This window comes from Carcharhinus amblyrhynchos, chromosome 6 (assembly GCF_965287045.1).
Source record: "Carcharhinus amblyrhynchos chromosome 6, sCarAmb.v2.hapA, whole genome shotgun sequence".
In the NCBI taxonomy this organism is placed as follows: domain Eukaryota; kingdom Metazoa; phylum Chordata; class Chondrichthyes; order Carcharhiniformes; family Carcharhinidae; genus Carcharhinus; species Carcharhinus amblyrhynchos.
Window position 1 is genome coordinate 10,584,928 of NC_137329.1, and position 20,438 is coordinate 10,605,365.

Sequence of the window (20,438 nt, forward strand, 5' to 3'; positions counted from 1 at the left end):
ATTTCAAAGTGTGGATTACTGTCTCTCCACAGATGCTGTCAAACCTTTTGAGAGTTTCCAGCATTTTTCTGTTTGTTTCAGATTCCAACATCCGCAGTATTTGCGTTCATCCACATTTTTACTATTCCTACAGCCTTCTCTTCCTTCCTATAAACTGTGCACGCTATAGACTGTCAGGAACACAAAACTGTATACAATCTTCAACTCAGTTACTCAAACAACATACATACAAATTGTCCAATGAGTCTGGAGGAGGTTTTTGTTTCTTGTGGAATTCCGTGATGTTTCCACTGGATCAACATCAACACAAATGCAAATAATGGATACCTCTTCCGACAACCCCTAACTACTTGCTTCCATGGAGACATCAGTTAGGTTTATAATAAGTAGATCGGGTGCTTACAGGTTTGAAAACATTTCTTGACGGTTCATTGAGATCTTGAAGCTTGTGCACCCAAACGTAAGCACTTTTACCAGTCAACTTCAACAACGCACAGTTCCAATTATAGTCTTGTGTGGAACATTTCCATACAGGCTTGCTGCTGCTCCGTTCGAGTGACCAATTCAGCACTCTTGTTCTGGCATGTAGACTCAGCTTCTCTGTCCGAATTGCTGATTCTGCTGTCAATTCAAAGTTTTTGCCTCTTCAGTTAATTTCTCGTTATCAAGCTTCCCTCCCCAGATTCTATTCTTCACTGGACTTGTTCTTGTCTTCTGGTTGGATTTTCATGGGAGTTCAGCTTATTCTCAGTTGTCTCATTAAATTCTCCTCAGCTTCATTTTGTTAATTTTTTGCAACGTTAGTTTGCTGTCAAGTCATTTTAACATCTTCTTTCAAGCTTTAAAACAGAGTGGAATCAGCAAAAAAAAACATCCTGGTTTATTCTGAAGTCCAATTTCTGCATTTCTTCTGAGGGAATCCATCACATTCAGACTGGGCATTTACATTTCGCAAATGGAACATTTGTTTCTACTCATCTAACCTCAGCTAAACCCTTTTTGCCTTCACTGTTGGTCAGATCTGTCACCGATTAAGAAGTGTTGACTTGTTTCCATTCTGCAATTTTCTAAATTACCAAATAGAGGACAATGAATGTTTTTCATTGCCCTCCTTCTAAGGTCTTTTGTTGCCTCTGCCCCAAGGTCTTATTCCCTTGAAATCTTGCGTGGCTTATGGACATTTCTTGAATTTCTCTTTATCTGGGATCTTCTCCAATTGTCATAGAATCCTAGTGCAGAAGGAGGCTATTCAATGCATTGAATCTGCACCAATTACACTCCCACCCAGGCCCTACACCCATAACTCCATGTATTTACCCTAGCTAGTCCCTCTAATACTAAGGGGCAATTTAGCATGGCCAATCCACCTAACCTGCACATCTTTGGACTGTGGGAGAAAGCCCACACAGACACTGGGAGAATGTGCAAACTCCACACAGACAGATAGTGACGCAAGCTGGGAATTGAACCCAGGTCTCTGGCGCTGTGAGGCAGCAGTGCTAACCCCTGTCCATTGCCCTCTGTTCCTTCCTGTGGTTGTTGCATTGAATGTATTACCACTTTATAAATGCATTACAGTTTTAAGACTGTCAGCTTTTTAAAAGCTTGTCAGCAGCTGCCAGTTCTATGTTTTCCCACGATTTTGCAGTTTTGGTGTGAAACTGGCAGATCCCCCTTTTAAAAAAAAACTTTTATTAAGCTTCTGTTCTGACCCTCCAAAGCTTCTCCTTTTTTCTGAAGAGATCTCTCTTAGCAATCTCTGCAATTTTTTCCCCCTCGTAGGTGGCCAGAGTCTTTTTTTCCCCCCCTCTTCATCTTTTGATGCGTCATTCCTTCGGTAACTTCACTGGTAGTTTCAGCGCTCTCCATTTGAGACTTATTTTTTAAAAACCTTTTCACTCCTTTTTCTATTAAGCAAGTTGGGGCCTCCTCCTCCTTGCCCCAAAACATTTGTTTAGTTCAGCAATTGCTGTCCAGATGCGCCTCTTCTTTTCTTAAGCTTCACCTTTTTTTTGGAAGAAAAATAAAATCAAAGCCACAACTCTTGCTTCTGAGGGTGATTTTTTTTTCCTCTATATACACTTCTAAAGTTTTCATTGTACTGGCTCCACATCCATCCCTCAGGGTTTGGCACCATCTCATCACAATCGATTCACCCAAAAAAGAGGCAAATCGGGGAGTATCTATTTTTCTCCAGCCTTCAGTTAAAAACAGGATAGTCTCAGGTTGGCTGTATTATAGAATCAGAGGTTTACAGCAAGGAAACAGGCCCTTCAGCCCAACTTGTCCATGGTGCCTTTTTTGAAAAGGCCACTGAGCTACTTCCAATTGCCCACATTTGGCTCATATCCCTCTATACCTACGTATATTCCATCCTATCCTCGTTGCCAATATAATGATGCATAATACAGACTTCAAGAATAGAAAAGGATATTCAGTTACCAGGAGAAACTGTACAGAAGCCATAAGCCCTTACCCACCCCAGAGCAGCCCATCAGCTATCCTAGTCCCTACATATTACATACCTGCAGACTCTTCTGCCAAAGAGAGAACTCCAATCACTGCAGCGATTACCCACTTGGTCCCAATTGGCCCCTCAAATCAGGTGACCCTCTTCTACTGTGTTGTCCTTAAAGGGATCATTACCACAACTTCCCTTTCTTCTCTCCTGCTTTCTGTTCCTTTACCTCAGCCTTTGTGCCAGTTTGAATTTCTTCTAATTTCTCTTGTCCACTCATTTTACATCTTTCTTCCCAGCTCCCCCAACTCTGCCTTGCTCCTTACATTGGTGTCATGTGTCTAACCTTCACTTCTTTTCCTCCTCCAGTGTTGTCTTCTCCACTGCTCACCTCACTGCCTTTTCTTCTTTACTCACTTGCTCACCTTCATTTTCCTTTACTGTACACTTCCTACTTTTTCCTGACCTTGTTCTCATTCATTACTCTCCCTTTCTATTTCTTCACCATTTCATCCATGTATATTTGATCAATTGTTTCTGCATCATCTGTTTCTGGTACTTGCAAACCCATGAGCAGGGGGTGAACTGGAAGAATGCAGGTGAGAAAGAGGAGAGAACATAGGGAATCAAGCCAACACAGCAACATGAGAGTGAGAGGTCTTGACTGAGTTGGTGTGAAGAGATCATTTCTTCTCAATGGTTTAAAAGGTGAGGTTGGTTGCCCTTTTAAGACAGAAATGAGGATAATGTTTTCCTCTCAAGACAATTAGTCTTTGAAACTCATCCTCAAAAGGCAACAGAGCCTTTGAATATTTTCAAGGCAGAGCTTGATAGATTCTTCGTTAACAAGGGCTTTAGTTGGGGGAAATCAGGGAGGTTCATGTAAGTTATGAAGGGAATAGAGATGATTGAAGCAGGGAGCTTGTTTCCTCTGGCAGGTGAAACCAGAACTAGGGGGCATCGCCTCAAAGTAAGGGGGAGCAGATTTAGGACTGAGTTGAGGAGGAACTTCACAAGGGGTTGTGAATCTGTGGAATTCCCTGCCCAGTGAAGCAGTTGAGGCTACTTCATTGAATGTTTGTAAAGGCAAAAGATAGATAGAGTTTTGATCAGTAACAGAATTAAGGGATATGGTGAACAGGCAGGTAAGTGGAGCCGAGTCCACAAAAAGATCAATGATCTTACTAAATGGTGAAGCAGGCTCGAGGGACCAGGTGGCTGACTCCTGCTCCTAGTCCTTATGTTATCATGAGTAGGCAGGAATATGGAGTTGAGGCTACAGTAAGATTAGCCCTGGTCTTATTGAATAGCGGAGCAGGCGTGAGGGACCGAGTGGCCTACTCCTGCTTCATACATTCATTCCCAGCTGCATGGGGGGGGGGGGGGGGGGGGGGGGGGAAAGAGGGGTATTGGTGACATCCCTCAACCTCAGGGTTTGAAGGAGCTGCAGTAATGGAAGGAACAGGCCACTGATCCAGTAATATAGGGATTCAAAAAAGGTACTGAGTTGGGCTACTGAAAAATTCAAACCAAATCAAAATCTAATGGAGCCAGAGGAAGATAAGCTTAGCAGGGTTGTGTGAAGGTTATGGAAATTGATACGGACAAGAGGCAGTTGGGCAAAAGGTATCAGTGTATTTCCTGTCAGCTTTATTTATTTATAAGGTTGGATGGTCAATGTCTTGATTTAGTAATTTTAAATTACAAGTTCACAACAAATGCTAATTTGCCATCTGCTCAAGTGGCATGGATAGCAGAACCTGATGTCTTATTGGCACCATGCCAATTAAGCCACTCAAGTATCCAATTAAGGCCCAGTTCCCAACTCCATGGAATACTTGTCAGGAGGGACTGTTGTTGCGCTGGGAGACTGCAGGGTGAGCCCCTTTCTTAATCATTCAGGAGATGCGGGGGCTCACTGGCCAGGCTAGCATTTATTGCCCATCCCTACTTGCCCTCGAGAAGGTGGTGGTGAGCTGCCTTCTTGAGCCTCACAGTCTATGAGGTGGATATTAGGGGAGGAAGTTCCAGAATTTTTACGCACAGTGAAGAAACTGCAATAAATTTCCAAGCCTGGAATTGGGTTGTTTGGAGGGGAACTTGTATGTGGGATGTGTCTGATGCACTTGTCCTTCTAGATGGTAATGATTGGGGGGGTGGGGGGGGGGGGGGGGGGTGGGTGAAGAGGGGGTTCAGAAGGTGCAGCCCATGGAGATTGGTGAGTTTTTGCAGTGCATCCTGGTGGAACTTCCAGCTGGTTCTTGTATGGGGCAAGGGAGAATGTGCGAGGTCTTCCTTTATGCATATTACATCGCCCCCTGATAGGCTTCAGAATTGAGGGGCATTCTCATTCCCTGATGGCAATAGCCACCCTGGAGACAACTATTCTGCTGGAGCTCAGCAACTCTCCATCTCCTCACCATCAAATCAAACATGTCAGGCCCCAGCTTCTCACACATTTACCCCTGTGTGTGATGTCCTCACCCTGGAGCTGCAATTCCAGCATTGGCCACTGCGAGCAGTGGTGCTGCTGAGCTGCCAGTCCTGTGGTTGGGCAGGCCAACATTCTTCATTGGACAGCAGCCCTGGTGGGAGCTTGTTATTTGACCATCCCAGGTCCCGAGACCAGCCGAAACAGGGTCAGCTCCTGCATTCTCGATCCAGTGATGGGTGTTCTCTGTCACTAACAATACCGACATGCTTTTGATTAGATTTGGTTTATTGTCACATGTATTGATACACAGTGAAAAGTATTGTTTCTTGTGCTATACAGACAAAGCATACCATTCATTGAGAAGGAAAGGAGAGGGTGCAGAATGTAATGTTACAGTCAAAGCTAAGTTGATCTTTCTCTACACCCTGAAGTCCATTCAAAAGTCTGACAGCAGCAGGGAACAAGCTGTTTGTGTGTTGGTACGTGGCCTTAGCCTTTTTCCCCTATGGGGAACAGTATGTCTGGGGTGTGTGGGATCCTTGATTATGCTGGTTGCTGGGTACATTTAAAACTCCATGGTGACTCAAAAGTGCCCCTTTTGTCACTTCACCCTCAGATTGCGGAGACGCTAAGGATGTGCTCGAGGGCATGGCTGTCTGTGGTTTGTCGGCAACCATTTCTTCGGATTCTTCTTTAGTCTTCTGCTAATTCATTTGGAACCTGTCTAGGCAGCCAGCCATATATGAGAGATGCAGCAATGCTCGCTTCAGGTTATCTGATATTTCACAAATTATGTTTGCAGCTCATTTGGTCAAACATGTCTGACCTTTGAAGTCTGACAGATATTTTCCTGCAAACTCTGGACAAGTTGGGCACTAGATTCCCAACCAGCGTCCTTGCAGGAATTTGAATTGGGAGCTTGGCAGAATTTAACAGCGAGGGTTCTACCAATTACAGCACACAGTCAGGAACTTGACCATTCCTTGTGGACAACAGGAGCTGCCCAGTGGAGTGGGATGAAAATTGTGCGAATAGGTGGTCACAAGACATCAGGAGAAAGATGCTGGCAGCAACTCAGATGCCGAATGGTGTTTCAAGGGACTTGCAGCAGAGGAAGGTGGTGTGTGTGCGCGCGAGATTTGGGAAGTGTTGCAGGGGCATGGAGTCTGGAGAAGCGGAAGCCCATATTTACCTTTTGATGACCTGGAGATACAGGCATTGGACTAGAGTGGACACAGTAAGAAGTCCCACAACACCAGGTTTATTTGGAATCACGAGCTTTCGGAGCACTGCTCCTTCATCAGGTGGACAGTTGGGTTCACAAAACATGGCACATACAGACAGATTCAATTGCAAGTGAATGGTTGGAATGCGAGTCTTAACAAGTAATTAGGTCTTGATAGGTGCAGACAATGCAAGTGGAGAGATGGTTAAGCACAGGTTAAAGAGGTGTGAATAGTCTCAAACCAGAACAGTTGGTGAGATTTTGTTAGCCCAGGCAAATTGTGGGGGGGGTTACAGATAGTGAGATTAGCCCAAGATCCCAGTTGAGGCCATCTTCATGTGTGTGGCACTAGGCCATCAATTTCTACTCGGCAATTCTTGCATGGTCGTATGTCTTGAAGGCCGCCTTGGAGAATGCTTACCCGAAGATCAGAAGCTGAATGTCCTTGATTACTGAACCGCTCCAACAGGAAAGGAATGCTCCTGCCTGATTGTCAAGCTGTGCCCGTTCATCCATTGTCGTAGTGCCTGCCTGGTCTCACCGATGTACCATGCCTTGGGACATGCTTTCCCTTTACAGTGATGCCTGCAGGACCAGTCCAGGAAAGTCACAAACATTAATTCCGTCCACCACTGACACTCAGGAGCAGCAGTGTATAGGATGCACTGCAGAAATTCACCTGCACCTTTCAAACCCATGACCACTTCCATCTAGAAAAACAAGATACATGGGGAACATCACATGCAATTTCTCTGAGCCACTCACCATCCTGATTTGGAAATATATCGCTGCTCCGTCGCAGTTGCTGGGTCAAAATCCTGACGAGATTTTGGGTCACCTCACAACTCCTGGACTGCACTGATTCAGGGTAGGTCACCACCACCTTCTCAAGGATGGGCAATAAATGCTGGTCAACCAGCAACACTGGTGTCTCACAACTGAACAAGTGAAAACTGACCATAATGAGCTTGCCGGCTTTTCATTAGGTTCGCAGGGCAGGAACGTGTTAAACATCTATCAGGGTCTCACATAACCCATACCACCCTAACTTACATTAACTCATGAGAATCCAGCTTCATCCAGCACTAAAATTGATGATAAATAGGACAGTTTGAGTTCCTATTAAACTATTTTCCAACAACCACCACTGCTCCTCTTCTGATCAGGGAGATTTAGCTAAGAAGAATGCTTTTTAACCAAACTTGTCCAACAAGCAACCCATAAAGGGTGCCCGTCCCTGCCCCCAACATATTGCCTTTGAAATCTCTCCTCAAAACATCAGCTAGATCAGTTAATAAGGTCAAAGTTCACTGCAAGGTGTTATTCCTCCAATCACAGTCTGCTTCCCTCCCATCTTTGCTGCTGATAGCCTCATTGGTGACAGTAAATGACAGAAAGAAACATGCTGTGATTGGGGGAAACACCGACACTGCAAATGTGCCAAGATAAACAGAATCGGTGAGGCACATGAGCCCCTGCCTTTTCCCTTGGGCTCTCTTGTGCTTTCCCCAGGTGGTGCCACATTCCGCTGGCTCGTAGAGCTTTCCTACCACCCACAAGAATACACCTGCGTTTGCGCACTGCTGGGCCTTAGACCTTGCATCAAATCTCACATCCCCTGTCCTTCCGATTCCATGAGGGTATTTGAGTGAGTGAAGGTGTGGACAAGGGGAATGTCCCTGAACCACACCAATACAACAGGCAGATTCATAAAATCCTACAGTGCTGAAGGCCACTTTTTGGCCCATTGAGCCTGCACTGACCACAATTCCACACAGACCCAATACCCATAACCCCACACATTTACCCTAACTAGTCCCCTGACACTAAGGGGCAATTTAGTGTGGCCAATCCACATAACCCACGCATCATTGGACTGCAGGAGGAAATCAGAGCACCCAGAGGAAACTCACGCAGACCCAGGGAGAACGTGCAAACTCCACAGAGACAGTGACCCAGGCCAGGAATCAAATCCGGATCCCTTGCACCATGAGGCAGCAGTGCTGACTTTCAGCTAAGGTTCTGTTACAACACAATCCAATTCATGGTGGCAAAACCGGAGAGTTGAACGTCCAATTTGATGGATTAGACATCGCTTAGCTTCTAAGCATGCAATCCAGATATCTGATTGATCTAATGTTTACTGTTATTACAGGACTGACCATTCATTTAATATTAAGAATAATGTGCATGTGAGAGGCAAGAGAGCGCAAGAGCAGTATGCACATGAGGAGAAACAGTTTATTAGTGGCTCACTCAGACTCAGGGTCCTCAGTCACTCACAGTGAGGGTGAGTGAGTGAGCAGCCGATACTATGAGGTGACCCGAACACAACACGTTCACCTGGTCAAACTCAAAATTATGTCTTTTAAAAAAAAATCATTATGACAGTTTTGGTCAGGAAGTTTTTTTCTCTTCATGTCAGTTTTTAGGAAAAAAAAACATGTTTAATGATGTTGCGCCAAACCTCATCTTTCAGAGGTGTACACATCAGGCCCTCGGGTGTGGCAAAAGAATTGTAATGTGTCCCCACCCACCCCAAACCCCCAGGCCAAAAAAGGTTGGGCAAATTTAAGTTTATTCGTCACAAGCAGGCTTACATTAACATTGCAATGAAGTTACTGCAAAAATCCCCTAGTTGCCACACTCCGGCACCTGTTCGGGTATGCCGAGGGAGAATTTAGCACAGGCAATGCAGCCAATCAGCATGTCTTTTGAAGCATAGGAGGAAATGGGGCGACATGGACATGGGGCAAACATGCAAGCTCTGCAGTGTCCCAAGCTGAGAATCAAACCAAGGTCTCTTAGTGTGAGGCAGCAGTGCTAACCACTATGCTAACATGCAGCGTCTCCGTCAGCACTCAATAGATTCATGGTTGCATCTATTTATGTGAACTCAAAAAAAATGTTACAGCTAACTATTTGGTACAACTCCACAAGTGTTCTGATGGAGACACTGCATGTTAGCACTGCTGCCTCACACTAACAGAGACCTTGGTTCGATTCTCAGCTTGGGACAGTGTGCAGAGCTTGCAATTTGCCCTGTGTCCTCTGGATGCTTCAGTTTCCTCTTGGTGTAGCCCAGGAAAGGCAGTGCAGGAGATACACTGGATTTATTTGAAAATGGATTAGTGGAGCACTTGTTCCCATTTTCTTTCAGGAGCTATTCAGTTTGACAAGTCTGAGGGAGATAATTTAACATGCACAGTTGGAATTAAAGCACCCCAGTTAATTACGGTACATCTCCGCTGACATTATCAGTTACTTGACTATGCTCAGTAATTTTGCCAGATCAATTTCCTTCGTCAGCTTAAAACAACACACCAGAAATAAAAAGATTGAGGGTAGGTTATTTCAAAAAGGTATCGAGACTGGTATTTTCCCCAAATTAAATCAAATTTATCAAGTGGTGCCAATAATTTTAATTGTCTGTTGTTTTCATTAGGCCAGTGCCCAGTTATCGAGTCGTAATGCCATCCTTCATCAGATGTTCGTCTGTGCTCAACTAAAGCATTTTGGTAGTATAGTACTTGCTGAAAAATGCTTTGAAATGTTCTCTTTTCAGAAAGAAGAGTTTACCACTAAATCCAACATATCTCTAGCATGGTCTCTCCTGAACTGTCACCTCTGAGACACATCCATCATCTCATCCATTTGTATAACGCTTTCACAAACATTGACCTAAAATATCATGGGCATAACTGTCTAATGGAACAAATAGTACACGCTGGAAGAGAGTCACCTGGCATTTTGGTAAAGGATCAAGTTAATTATTCATGGGCATCTCTGGCTGGCCAGCATTTATTGCCCATCCCTAGTTGCCTTTGGAGGGCAGTTGAGTGTCAACCACATTGCTCAGGCCAAATGTGACTCCAGAGCCACAGCAAACAAGGACAGCAGATTTCCTTCCCTAAAGGACATTAAAAAAAACACATTTTTTTCTCCCCTGATAATTGACAATAGTTTCATGGTCAATAGAGTCCCTACAGAAGGGGGCCATTCAGCCCATTAAGCCTGCACTGATAACAATCCCACCTTATCTCCATAACCCCACATAATTACCCCACTAATTTCCCAGAAACTAGGTTCAAGTGGTCAGGAAGGCTAATGGGATGCTGGCCTTCATAGTGAGGGGGATTGAATATAAAAGTAGGGAGGTCTTGCTGCAGCTGTATAGGGCATTGGTGAGGCCGCAGCTGGAGTACTGTGTGCAGTTTTGGTCGCCGTACTTACGCAAGGATATTTTGGCCTTGGAGGGAGTGCAGCGGAGGTTTACTAAGTTGATACTGGAGTTGAGGGGGTTGAGCTATGAGAGGCTGAATAAACTAGGCTTGTACTCGTTAGAGTTTAGAAGAATGAGGGGAGATCTCATTGAGACGTATAAGATGATGAATGGGATGGATAGGATAGAGGTGGAGAGACTCTTCCCGCTCAAAGGACAGTAGGACCAGGGGGCACAGCCTCAAGGTTGGGGGGGGGGGGGGGGGGGGGGGGGTTAGAACAGAGTTCAGGAGGAACGTCTTCACTCAGAGTGGTGAATCTCTGGAATTCTCTGCCCGTTGAAGTGGTGGAGGCTGCCTCGCTAAATATTTTTAAGACGTGGATTGATGGGTTTTTGATAAGAGAGGGGATTAAGGGTTATGGGGAGAGGGCGGGAATGTGGAACTGAGCCACGACAGATCAGCCATGATCTTATTGAATGGTGGGGCAGGCTCGAAGGGCTGGATGGCCTACTCCTGCTCCTAGTTCTTATGTTCTTAACCTAGCCCGTGCATCTTTGAGCTTAGATTCTCAATTCCAGCTATTTTTTATTGAAATCAAATTCCAGCAACTGCTGTGCTGTGATTTGAACCTGGGGCCCCAGAACATTAGCCGAGTTTCTGAATTAATAATCTGGTGATAATACCACTCGAGCACCGCCTCCTTTTTAAGGATCTTTGCCCAAAGCAAATACTGGGGGGCATTTCACAGTAACTTTATTGCTTTGTTGACACCAGCCTTACTTGTGTCCAATAAATAAACTTTAACTGCAAAGTCATTAGGCTCCAGATGTGCAAATTGAGGACTTGATGGTCATTTTTTGAACCCCTTCCCAAAAGTGAGCTGCTCTGAATAAAGCTGTATTTCAGGAAACTGTCTAGTTATGGCATTAGACAGCATCTATAGTAACAAGTCCAGTTTTGCAGAAAGAAAAAAGTTATTCAAAAAAGGTAGAGATCCTCCTTGTTCCACAAATTGTTACTTTCTGATCATGTATCATTCCCTCCCAAAACCTCGCAGAGGGTTGCTGGGATCCCACCATGGCAGGTGGAGGGATCTGAATTCAATAAAAGAAAAAAAATCCATCCAATGACCAAGGAACCATTGTTAATTGTCAGGAAAACCCCATCTGGTTCACTAATGTCCTTTAGGGAAGGAAATCTGCTGTCCTTGCCTGCTCTGGTCAAATGTGACTCCAGAGCCACAGCAATGTGGTTGACTCCCAGCCTCCCACCCATTGGCTCTGTCTACACTTCCTGCTGCCTCAAAAGCAGACAGAATAATTAAGGACCCCACACATTCTCTTCTCCACTATCTTCTGTCTGAACAAAGATACACAAATTTGACTAAGGATACATTATGAACAACTTCTTCCCTGCTGCTATCAGACTTTTGAACAAACCTACCTCAAAAAGAAAAGAAAATTTACAGCACAGGAACAGGCCCTCCCAGCCAGCATCGACCATGCTGTCTGATTGGACTAAATCCCCCTACCCTTCCGGGGACACATCCTGTTCATATAGATTTGTCCAGACACTCTGAAGTTATTGTATATGCCTCCACAACCTCCTCTGGCACCCACTACCCTCTTTAAAAAAAACTTGCCTCATACACCTCCTTTAAACATCTGCCCCCCCCCAGTAATTGGCTCTTCAACCCTGGGAAAAAGCTTTTGACCATCCACACCGTCTACACTCCTCAATCTTATAGACTTCTATCAGGTCGCCCCTCAACCTTACCATTCCAGTGAGAACGAACCAAGTCTCTCCAACCTCTCCTCATAGCTACTGCCCTCCATTCCAGACAGCATCCTGGTAAATCTTTTCTGTACCCTCTCCAAAGCCTCCACACTCTTCTGGTAGTGTTGTGCACAGGACTCAACACTATATTCCGAGTGTGGCCTAACTAAGGTTCTATAAAGCTGCAACATGACTTGCGTTTAAAAATTGGCAATGCCTCGGCCAACAAAGGCAAGCACGCTGTATGCCTTCTTGACTACCTTCTCCACCTGCATTGCCACTTTGTGGCCAGTGTACCTGTACACCTGATGAAGGCACAATGTTCTGAAAGCTAGTGGCATTTACTACCAAATAAACCTGTTGGACTTTAACCCAATGTTGAGAGACTTCTTACTGTACCTCTCCTGTAGACAGTGAGGATACAAAGATTTCTCTCAAGGCCCCAGCAATTTCGTCTCTTGTTTCTCAGTATTCTGGAGTATATTCCATCAGGCCCTGGAGACTTGTCTACCTTAAAATGTTTCTCAAGAGCCCCAATACCTCAGTTTGTGTCATGTTGAGACAAAAAAAAACACAATCTACTCACCCTTTCCCAGATTCATCATCCACCAAGTCTTTCTCCTGGGTGAACACTGCTCCAAAGTACTCATTTAATATATCACCCATTTCCTCTGGCTCCACGCAGATTCCCTCCACTGATCTTGCATTAAGTTGATCTTTCTCTACTCCCTAGCTATGATTGTAACATTACATTCTGCCCTCTCTCCTTTCCTTCTCTATGAACGGTATGTTTTGTTGTACAGTGCACAAGGAACAATACAATACTTTATTTATCCATGGGATATGGGCACTGGCAGGGTGAACATTTGTTACCCATTCCTGTGGCACTTAAGAGTCAACCACACTGCAGAGGATCTGGAGTCACATGTAGGCCAGGCAAAGACAGCAAATTTCCTTCCCTAAAGGACATGTGACAATAATAAAATCAGATCAAAAAAGACTCAACTGCCCTCCAAAGGCAACTGGAGATGGGCAATAAATGCTCACCCAGCCAGCAATGCCCATGTCCCATGAATGAATAAAAAGTTACCTAAAATCGATACCCTCTTTTAACAAGTCATCCAACTATGCACAAAATAAATCCACTGTTCAGTAATCTAATATGAAATTTGATTCTGATCCAACTGTGTGCATGTGTGTGCAGGGAATCTTCAGTTCACGTTAAACAGGAGAAAACTATTCAGTTTCTCCTTCAATACCCTTGAGACGTATGCTGAGATCTTTCTTACAATTACCAAGCTTGATTCCACAAACACCTGTGTTGCCAGAATTACATCCAATTTATTGACGAGTCAAAACTGTCAAAAGCATCGAATGGGACTCCAGTCCTAGCAACTCACTCTGCCTCTGACTGCTCATCCAAAGTGAATCAAGAGGGTGTGCAATTCTGACCTTCAAAATCTGTAGCCCGTTGATCATCAACGCAACATACTTCTACCTATTTCTCCCTGCTCGCCTTCTATCACATTCTACATTCTGAAACCCTTCATTATCTGAAGATTCAATTTTTCAGAACACTGTCTCTATCAGCTTTCTTATTTGAACTTTGCTATTTTCTCATCTTGAATTTTACCCAAGGCTCATTACATTTTGACAATTGCCACACTTGTTACAAGCAGCGTGCCTGCTCCAGCGTCTATGTTGTTCCTGGCCGTTTAGAAGTTCCCCGAACAAGTGGCACACAAGATTTCAATAGCAATTGGAAAAATGCTTGACAGTTGCAATCACTTAAGGCCAGTCAATTTTGTACTCCACTTGATAGGCAATAATCATAAGTCTGATAGTAACCCGATGAAAAATATATACTTTATTGACAGAACATCAGTGAGCCTTTTGTGTCCACAAGCTGTTTTCTTTTGTAACCTCTGAAGCAAGCCAGTTTTCAGTTCAAGCCAAGACCACTGCAGAAAAGCCAGGAGGAAATTAAAGTTGTGCTAAATCTTGTTTCCTATTACACCATCCTGTTAGCCAGAGTTCTGGCTCACTATAGCCTCAAGACCATTAGAATCATAGAATCCTAAAATTGCAGAAAGGAGGCCATTCAACCCATCAAGACTGCATGGACCACAATCCCACACGTTTACACTTGCTAGACCCCTGACACTAAAGGGGCAATTTAGTCTGGCTGATCCACCTAACCTGCACATTTTTGGACTGTGGGTGGAAGTCAGAGCACCTGGAGGATGCCCACGCAGACACAGGAAGAACGTGCAAACTCCGCAAAGATAGTGACCCAGGCCGGGAATAAAAACTGGGTCCCTGGCGCTGTGGGTCAGCAGTGCTAACCACTGAACCGCCCTAAATTAATAAATAAATATCACTGAGATACCAATGCATTTTGGAGCCTCATTTCTCATTTGTATATGACAGGCTCACATCTGTCTGATGGGTTTAATCCATTTTTTCATTGTGCCCAGTGTCAATAACCTTTAAAAACATCCGACTGGAATTAGTTGAGCTCACCCGCAGACACGAATAGCAAGGCTTTTTGGGTAGATCAAGGACACTCTGACATTCCCACCTTCCAGCAACTATCTCTTATGAAACTGAACGTGGAATTGCATTTGAGACAGAGGTTGTCAACAGGATTACACCTGATCCATCCCAACTGAAGATCAGTGTGGGCTACCAAACAAGGAAAGAAACCACTCAGATTATTGCTTTCCAAAAAAAAGTGTTAGAATTTCTCTCATTTTCAGCTAAGCCTTACATTTGTAAATAATAAGAATTCTGTCATAAAAAAGGTCTTTTTAGGGATTGCAAAGTGCAATTCAGCAATGCAATGAAGGATTCTAATTACAGAGCAACAGCATAAGAGGGGAAAAAAATCAATACTGTTTGGTTACTTTACATAGAAGGGAATTAATCAAACTGTAATTGTTAGGTTGCAAGCCAGCTGATGGCAACAGTGACAAAGCACCTCTGTACATTGCTGGAGTACATGTACCTTGTGTTAGAGTTGTACGTTTTCAGAATTGTGTGAATTGGATAATCATGGTTATATTACATACTTACATTGTTTTTGGGAGTGTAAAAGTCAGGGATTCGTGTAAATACATGTGCACACAATTGCTCATCATGCTTTGGCTGCCAGCAAGATCTTGCAGTGCGAAAACAGCTGATTGGGAGACCGAGTTAACTGCCCATTCAGCCACTTGACCGCAAGGAGAAAATCAAATTTAGTAGAATCTATAGTGCAGAAGGAGGCCAATGGCCCATCAAGCCTGTACCAACAATAGTCCCACCCAGGTACAGTCCTATCCCCATAACCCCATTTATTTAACTCCATGATCCCCCAGACATTAAGAGGCAATTTATCATGGCCAATCAACCTAACCCACACATCTTTGGACTGTGGGAGGAAACCTACACAGACATGGGGAGAATGTGCAAACTCCACACAGTCACCCGAGGCCAGGATTGAACCCGAGTCTCTGGCGCTGTGAGGCAGTGTTAACTGCTGTAACACAGATGATATTTATTAAAAATTATTTTGAAAATGGAGCTTGCAACTGCAGCATTGTTACACTAGCACAGCACTGATGCCAAAGATGCAGTTTAATTGCCACAATGAAGAGCTAACATTTCAGTAAGACAAAGCTATCCCATCTCTGTCTGCTCAGTTGATAATAGTTCAAATCAAATATACCCAATGCAATTTTTGCACTTTTGCAAAACAACACTAATAGTACAGCAGACTGTGTGTTCCATAAACAGTCCATTAATCTTGTGTAAGCGTTTACCTACTGGGTCCACTTCCTTGAAGTGCTTGTGGTCTATGGGGAAGTATTGCATTGCCTCAGTAATTGGTCACAGTGAGATGATTCCTGATTGCTGTATTTTATTTATTCCACAATGATATGGTAAAAAAATGATACAGTAAAAAAAATGATACATGTAACATGGAATCGACATCTTGACAGGTCATTAATAATAGTCTATGTCAATAGGTGCTACTGTATTGTATGCCATTATAGCAGCATTATCCATCATTCTTTATAGCTGGACTTTGACGAATCATCATGACAAAATGCAAGAGAATTTTATAGCAAATCAATTAAATAAAAAACACGTATTATGAAACCTTCTGTTTATTACTGACTTTATAATCATGGGCTTCAATCTATCGGAAAATATTTCACCCTTTACTTGAAGCACTTTGTGTGAATGCAATGCTAAACATCAAGAAACTACAAAGGGTCATGAATGTAGCTCAGATCCATCATGCAAACCACTGACTCCATCTACACTTCCTACCACTTTGGGAAAACAGCCAGCATAATAAGGACCCCACACCTGAACAGACAGAAGGTACAAAGTCTGAGAACACACATCAACCAACTCAAGAACAACTTCTTCCCTGCTGCCAGACCTTTGAATGGACCCATCACATTATGCTGATCTTTCTCTGCAATACTATATTCTCCCTTATGTACTCCATGAATGGTATGCTCAGTCTGTATGGCAGACAACAAGCAATCCTTTTCACTGTATCCCAATACATATAACAATAATAAATCAAATCTGTCCCAAGAACTTTGCTGGTAGGCTTGAGAACCTATAATGGATTCAATAACAGTTGATTGACATTGACCAACACAAGTCTACTTTACACTGTTGATTCAGAGAGGTGGGGGTTTATTTTAACTTCTGGTTTACTAGAAACCAAAAGAAATTAAGCTGAGGCTTTGATGAATGATTACCAGTTAAAATATGGATGTCTTATTAATAATTGACAGAGGCTTGAACTAATATTGCACTTTAGTCTCATTCATGAGAACTTGGAAAAGGATTTCTTTTAACTAACAGTTGGTATTAGACTAACCCTAAAGCATGAAATCTCAGACCAAATAGGTTTCTACTTATATAGTTAAGCAGGATTGGGTGGCACAGCAGCTAGTACTGCTGTTTCACAGCTCCAGGGACCTGGGTTTGATTCCCGGCTTGGGTCACTGTCTGTTGGAGTTTGCACATTGTCCCCGTGTCTGCGTAGGGTTTCTCCAGGCGCTCCAGCTTCTTCCCACAGTCCGAAGATTTGCGGTTAGGTTGATTGGCTATGCTAAATTACTCCATGGTGTCCCAGGATGCATAGGTTAGAGTGATTAACAGGGTAATTATGGGGTTACAGGGATCAGGCTTGGGTGGGATTGTCGTCAGTGCAGACTCAATGGCCTCTTTCTGCATTGTAGGGATTCTATGATTGAATAGAATGGCAAGACAGGTTTGAGGGTCTTAATGGCTTCTTACTGTTCCTGTGTGCACAAGTTATCAATATCTCAGGCAACATAGAGGCTCAGAACATATTGTTCAAGAACAAAAGATGCACAACTGAGTCATAGGGGCATTTGTCAAAATCCAAGACATCAATTCTTCATGATATTTGAATATTGCAAATGGAAAATCTTTCCATTATTGACAGTGAATTAGCAATGAATACAAGGAACAGAAAGAGGAAATAAGGAACTATCATCCAGCACATTAAATATTTACATCTTGAATAGTTGTGACGTTAGGAGAAAAAGCTATGTGATGGATAATGGTGACCTGTATCATTGGCAGGCAACTATGTTGATAAATCAGGAAAAAAAATAAGGATGAGCATTGAATTTCATGTCTGCCTGTTCTATTTTGTCCAGTTAACCTTTCTGTCCAATTATTTTGCCTAATTAAGGCAGCAGCTATCTAATTATACTAAGTATATGCAAGGCAATTGCCACTTGGCTGAAGAATGTAATGAAAAAAAAGTCTCAACTAACAAATGTACCAGGAGTTTTCCCAAGAAGTGGCAGGCAAAAATCACAAGCAGCTGAGCAACTAGGAACACAAATAGCTAAACAACTGGCATGTTAACCCTTCGGGTTCACGCCTGCACCTTGCCCTGCCCGAGTGATACCAGATACAGCCTGGTACTGGCGTGGCTGTGTTCTCAAGGTACTAGTCTGTTCTCAGCTAGTGTATTTGAGCCGCGGATCGATCATTCGCGGTGATTATGGCAATCGATCACACACCCAAACCCCAGAAGTTTCAGCACAGACAAGTTTTAGCCGCGAGTACAGTGCTAATAGTTTCTCTCTCTTTCTCTCGCACTCTGGGCTATTGTTGACAACGGCAATAACACAACAGCGGAATCAAAAGCACAAGTGTTAACCTCGCTGTACTTCAACATGCATCACTTTGAAAGCTGACAGGAAACTAACAAAGGCAAGATGAAGCAGATGGAGAGAGAGAGAGAGAGGGGGAGACCAAACCTACATCCCATTATTCAGGGCGTATTGGCAGAGCTGTGTTCTGTAGAACATGCTTACTTTTCAATATATGGAAACAAAACTGCACTTGAAATATCGTATCTTGAAAATTGACAGGAAACTAAGACGCAAGATGAGAAAGAGAGGAGAGTCCAACTCTATTTCCCATTATATCCAGGGCAGGTAGGAAGAGTTCTTCAGTTTTCTATATATAAAATATTGCATCCAGCAATTATTTTTGCATGCACAATACAAAGCTACGATAACACATCCTGATCACAAAATAAGTAATTTTTAAAAAATTCATCTAGATATTTTTTAAATGGCAACAGTTATTCTGTACATGAAGACCGAGAGAAGCAGCAGCAACCTTCCTCTGTGGGAGTATTTATGTTAGATGGCGCATGAATATTGATCTGTTTAAGTATTCTGTTTTGAAGAGACAATGTAACTTTAAATGGATGAGCCGTGTATTGGGGGGGTGGGTGGGAAAGAAGAGATGGAAATCAGTTGCACTCCAGTAGAGAGAGTCCGGTCAATGGACCAAGAAACTGCCCATCTACATATACACACACACCGCGGCAGTGACTGCATCCACACACACACACACACTGGCAGTACCAATTTATCACTGGCCATCCAATCATAAGGAAAATCAACTAATTGACTGTATGGAGCCATCGGCCAGTGCCCACCGCTTATTTCCTGATAATTGCTAATTAATTTCAACCGTGACGGATGCATTCAAACGCGACCATGTTCGAGCCATGACCAGTTTGACAAGAGAATTAGACCAGAACATCTCAAGTTGGGGAACTTGCACCTGCCAATTCACTTGACCCAAAAGCAGTCTTAAACGTCAGGCGAGACACTCACTTATATTACAAGTCATGAACTGTTAGTGCACACACACACACACACACCAGTACATATTCACCCGCACTCAGAAATAACTATGCTGTAAAAAGAGGGAATCTCGATCGGATCATAGTTAAAGTAAGTTTGTGATTAATATGAACGCACTTAAAGTGTTAACACACTGAGTCCCATTGGCTTAAGGGTAACTACTACACATCGCTGATGTACTTAAATTACATCCCGAATTATACCTCCTGAGATCCAATGCCACGAGATACTCAGTAATCGGAGCAGCGATAATAGGAAAACGATATTTCACCTACCTTGAGCTGAGAGCGAGCGCTGGAAACAGGAGGAATAAGTAGTACGCACAGAGAAGGTTCATTGCTGCCTTTCCCCTCTGTGCACACACACACACAGGCTTCTGAGTAACGAGGCTTTACTACCTTGAGCAGCAGAAATCTGCAGAGAGACAGACTGACAGATGGAGGAAGCTTGGAGTGCGATTTGGTCACGGTATTTGAGACGTGATGTCACGAGCAAACGGGCTGTACCCTGAGCATCCAGCTAGCCTGTGATTATGTAACGCAGCGACTCCCTTGATATCCTGAGGGATTGGTTATTACACTGGTTTAAATCAGAGGGCGGGCGAGGAGGGGAGGCGGCTGGAGGGGAGAGGGGACTTTCTCCTGTCCTGGGTAGGGCAGCAATCGACATGAAACGTCCCGCACTCGGAGTATTCTGTGTAAATGAGCATCGAGAAAATAATGGTTAATTAATCAAATAATGTCGGAATTAACGAAGCCTGCATATTCACTTTGGCAATTGCGAGGGAAAATTTGAAAATAGCAGTGCTCACCAAGTAACAGTTTATCCCCCGCCAATTAAACGCAGCAAATAGTTATCAGCAGTAGGAGTGATCTGTTCCTATCATCGAACTCTCTGAGCCATTATTTTGTGGCAATGCTAACACCCAGTTATCCCTGCTGTATCCCGTTTAAAGGTAAATCCTCAGATACGCGTACACTTTTTTTGAAGTCATTTAACGGGTGGGTGGGGAAATGCTACCAGAATGTTAATAGTAAGTCATATATATTTTTTTTAAAGAACTGTCACTGTCCAAACGAGAGTTTATAGCCTCCCTTTCTGCTTGTTGGTG

General features: G+C 43.5%; 1 protein-coding gene across 5 annotated transcripts in view; it reads right to left on the reverse strand.

Annotated features, from left to right (window-relative positions):
* The window catches only part of luzp2 (leucine zipper protein 2), a 337,695-nt gene extending 317,866 nt beyond the window's left edge, over positions 1-19,829 (reverse strand). For all 5 annotated transcript variants that reach the window (XR_013886774.1, XM_080189886.1, XM_080189885.1 and 2 more), the window contains exon 1: positions 19,603-19,829. Coding sequence is in view for 4 of the 5 variants with exons in the window: in XM_080189886.1 (XP_080046012.1) it covers positions 19,603-19,664 (62 nt within the window). In the remaining variant the exon portion in view is untranslated. The remainder of the gene's footprint in view (positions 1-19,602) is intronic.
* Between the last annotated feature and the right edge of the window lie 609 nt (positions 19,830-20,438).